We start from the raw sequence: 3,373 nt of genomic DNA, 5'->3' as shown, positions 1-3,373 counted from the left end.
GCCAGGCCTGAGGCCCTGAGAGTTTCCTGTGCTGGGTTCAGTCGCTCAATAAACCTCCTGTGTTACGCTGGCTGAGAGTCGCTCCGGTCTAGAGGACAGGGCGGGGGGGGGGGGGGGGTTTTTCTCTCGGGGGGGGGGGGCCCCGGGGGGCCCAGAGCGAGTGGACCCCCGAGAAGGGCTGTCTCACTGAAAGGGGCACCCCCACGGACCGCACGGGGCCAAGAGCGGGCACGATCTGTGAGTCCGTGACACATGGGCACCTCTGGCCATGGCAACGCAGTGGGCGCCGAGGGGCTGCACAGGCAGCCATGACCAGTGATTGCCTGTGAACTAGAAACAGGCATCCGGGCCCCAGCCCAGCCCCCCTCTACTGCCCTGAACCCCCTCACAGCCTCTTCCTCCCTGATCCCACGGTACACCTTCCCTTCCCCTCCCTGCCCCCCACCCCCTCTTCCTCCCTGATCCCACGGTACACCTTCCCTTCCCCTCCCTGCCCTCCACCCCCTCTTCCTCCCTGATCCCACGGTACACCTTCCCTTCCCTGCCCCCCACCCCCTCTTCCTCCCTGATCCCACGGTACACCTTCCCTTCCCCTCCCTGCCCCCCACCCCCTCTTCCTCCTAGACCTCCCACCTCCTTCCCCACCCCCACCTCCCTAGCCCTCCCCAACACGTTTCCCGACCCCACTGTATCACCAGACCCCCTCTAAGTCCCCGCCCGGCTCATGTTACACCAGGCAGCCCATGGGGCCCCACTGCTCCGTTCGGGTCCAGCCCCTGTGTGCTGCTCTGTTAGTTCCAGGCCCAGGCCAGAGGGGTCAGCCAGTCTGACCCCCACGGGAAGGGGCTGCTGCACCCGGGCAATGCGGGGTGTCCTCACTCCTGTGCTGTGCTAGGGACAGCAAGGATGGGGTGCGCACACACATGTGCTCACACACATACATGGTCACACATGCATGTTCGTGCACACACATGCACCTGCACACACACACATGCATACATGGTCACACATGGGTGTACACACGCACACATACCTGCATACACATGCATGTGCATACATGGCCACACATGTACATACATGCGCACACACATGGGCCTATGCACACACCCAGATGCAGTCGCACACACATGCACTCTGGCCCTGCCATCGCCCACCCCTCAGACACGGGCACACACACCTACCTGCACACACATGCACATAGTGCACATACACACACACACGCATAGGTGGCCACACATGCCCGTATACGTACACACACACCATGCACACACACATCCACGTATGCACACAAAGATGTACACACACCTACACAGTCACACACGCAGGTATATGCACACACACGGCTCCATGCGCACACCCAGACGCGGACGCACACTGGCCCTGCCTCCCCCACACGTTTGTGCACACGCGCGCGCACACACACACACACACACACGTTTGTGCACACGCGAGCCACGCATGCACACAGCGCGCCCCCACGCACCTCCACACGCATGCCCGGCCGCACACGCACGTACACACGCGCACCCCCCCGGGTCCGTGCGCACCCCAGACGCAGCCGCACACGCACGCACGCTGGCCCTGCCCCCGCCGCGCACACGCACACGCACACGCACACGCACACTCTCACACACACACCCGCGCACGCGCGCGCGCAGCAGCACAATCACCATGTCAGAGATTTCGGCTCCGGCCCGGTTTTTTCCGCGCTGCGTCACGCGCCCGTGACTCCCCCCGGGGCGGCCAGCGCGTGGGAGCAGCGCCGCGGGGAGCCCCTGCGCCGGGGGGCCCCGCTCGGGGGGGCCGGCTCGTGTCCCGCTCGCCGAGGGCAGCCCATGCCCGGAGCCCGCCGCGGGGGCACCTCCGAGCTCGCCGGGGCCCGGCCGGGCATGTGAAGATGTCAGTGGGGTGCGCCTGCCCTGGTGAGTGGCTCCGGCCTGTCCCCTTCGCGCGTGGGGGGGGGGGAAGGGGCAGAGCCCGGCGCGGGGCACCCACGCGAGACGCGGGGCTGGGGTGCGCGCAGGAAACTCTCCGTGGGGCCCGGCGGGTACGAGCCTGGGGGTTGCAGCGCCTTTCGCGGGGGGGCGGCAAGCGGCGGGCCCCAGGGGAGCTGGCATGCGGGGCGCGGGGGGGGGTCCGTGTCGGGCTGGTGGAGCACAAGGGGCGGCGTTCCCAGCACAGGGGAGACGGACCCACAGAGTCTGGCTGCGTCTAGTGGGCGGTGGTGCCCCTTGGCCCGGCTGGGGGGGCTCGGGGCACCGTGCCGGGGGTGCAGTGGTGCCCTTGGCCCGTCTGGGGGGGCTCGGGGCATTGTGACGGGGGTGCAGTGGTGCCCCTTGGCCCGGCTGGGGGGCTCGGGGCACCGTGCCGGGGGTGCAGTGGTGCCCTTGGCCCGTCTGGGGGGGCTCGGGGCATTGTGACGGGGGTGCAGTGGTGCCCCTTGGCCCGGCTGGGGGGCTCGGGGCACCGTGTCGGGGGTGCAGTGGTGCCCCTTGGCCTGGCTGGGGGGCCTCAGGGCACTGTGGAGGATGTGCCAGACTGGCACTGGTGGTGGAGCCGTGGGCACCCGCCAGCTCTAACTCAGAGAGGAAATGGTTGTAACCACCTGGCTGTTGAGGGGCACAAGCTGGGTGCAGGTGGCACCTGGGGGGAGTGGGTGGGGAGAAGTGTGATGAGATGGCAAGGCCTCAGCTTTGTCCCAGCCAGGCTCTTGGCCCCCTTTCCCAGCCTCGGGCCCTTGCCCTGCAGGGAGGCTGCCCCGAAATGGCCCGTGGGGAGCGTCTCTGGGCTCCGAGGGGCCTTTCAGCCTTGCCAAGCAGTGGGGGCGCCTGGGGCGATAGTGGGACTCCTGGAACAGTGCAGCAGGTGCCCCATGCTGGGAGAAGAGGCAGGCCTCAATGCTCCTCCGGCCCTGTGCATGGGTGCTGCGAGCTGGCTGGGGTAAAGGCGGAGGGTTGGGGCGGATGTGGAGTCGCTGGGGACGTGGGCAGTGCTGGTTCAGGAGTGTGGGGGCAGCGGGGAAGGGGTGAGATGTTGCTCATTCCCTCCCATTTCCTCACTCCCTTCCTCTGCCCCATCTGCCCAAAGCCATTTGGGGACCTGCAGGGCACTGCAGACTGCGGGGAGAGTGTACTGATGGGTTAGGGCTGTCGTGGGGTCTGGCTGGCAGGGCCGGCGGGCAGTGGGGAGGGTGCGGGGTCTGGCTGGCAGTGGCGGGTGCCGGATCGGGCTAGCAGGGCCGGCGGGCAGTGGGGGGTGCGGGGTCTGGCTGGCAGTGGCGGGTGCCGGATCAGGCTGGCAGGGCCGGCGGGCAGTGGGGAGTGTGCGGGGTCTGGCTGGCAGTGGCGGGTGCCGGATCAGGCTGGCAGGGCAG

At 68.2% G+C, this 3,373-nt stretch overlaps 1 protein-coding gene across 1 annotated transcript in view; it reads left to right on the top strand.

The window, feature by feature from the left end:
• Positions 1–1,622: 1,622 nt before the first annotated feature.
• The window catches only part of LDB1 (LIM domain binding 1), a gene marked incomplete in the record, with an annotated part of 43,138 nt that continues 41,387 nt past the window's right edge, over positions 1,623–3,373 (top strand). The window contains 1 exon segment of the mRNA XM_034776763.1: positions 1,623–1,922. Within this exon segment, the coding sequence (XP_034632654.1) occupies positions 1,898–1,922 (25 nt within the window).

The sequence above is a fragment of the Trachemys scripta genome, chromosome 7, assembly GCF_013100865.1.
Source record: "Trachemys scripta elegans isolate TJP31775 chromosome 7, CAS_Tse_1.0, whole genome shotgun sequence".
Lineage (NCBI taxonomy): Eukaryota > Metazoa > Chordata > Testudines > Emydidae > Trachemys > Trachemys scripta.
The sequence above is the reverse complement of the archived record's forward strand: the minus strand, read 5'-3'. Positions and strand labels throughout refer to the sequence as shown.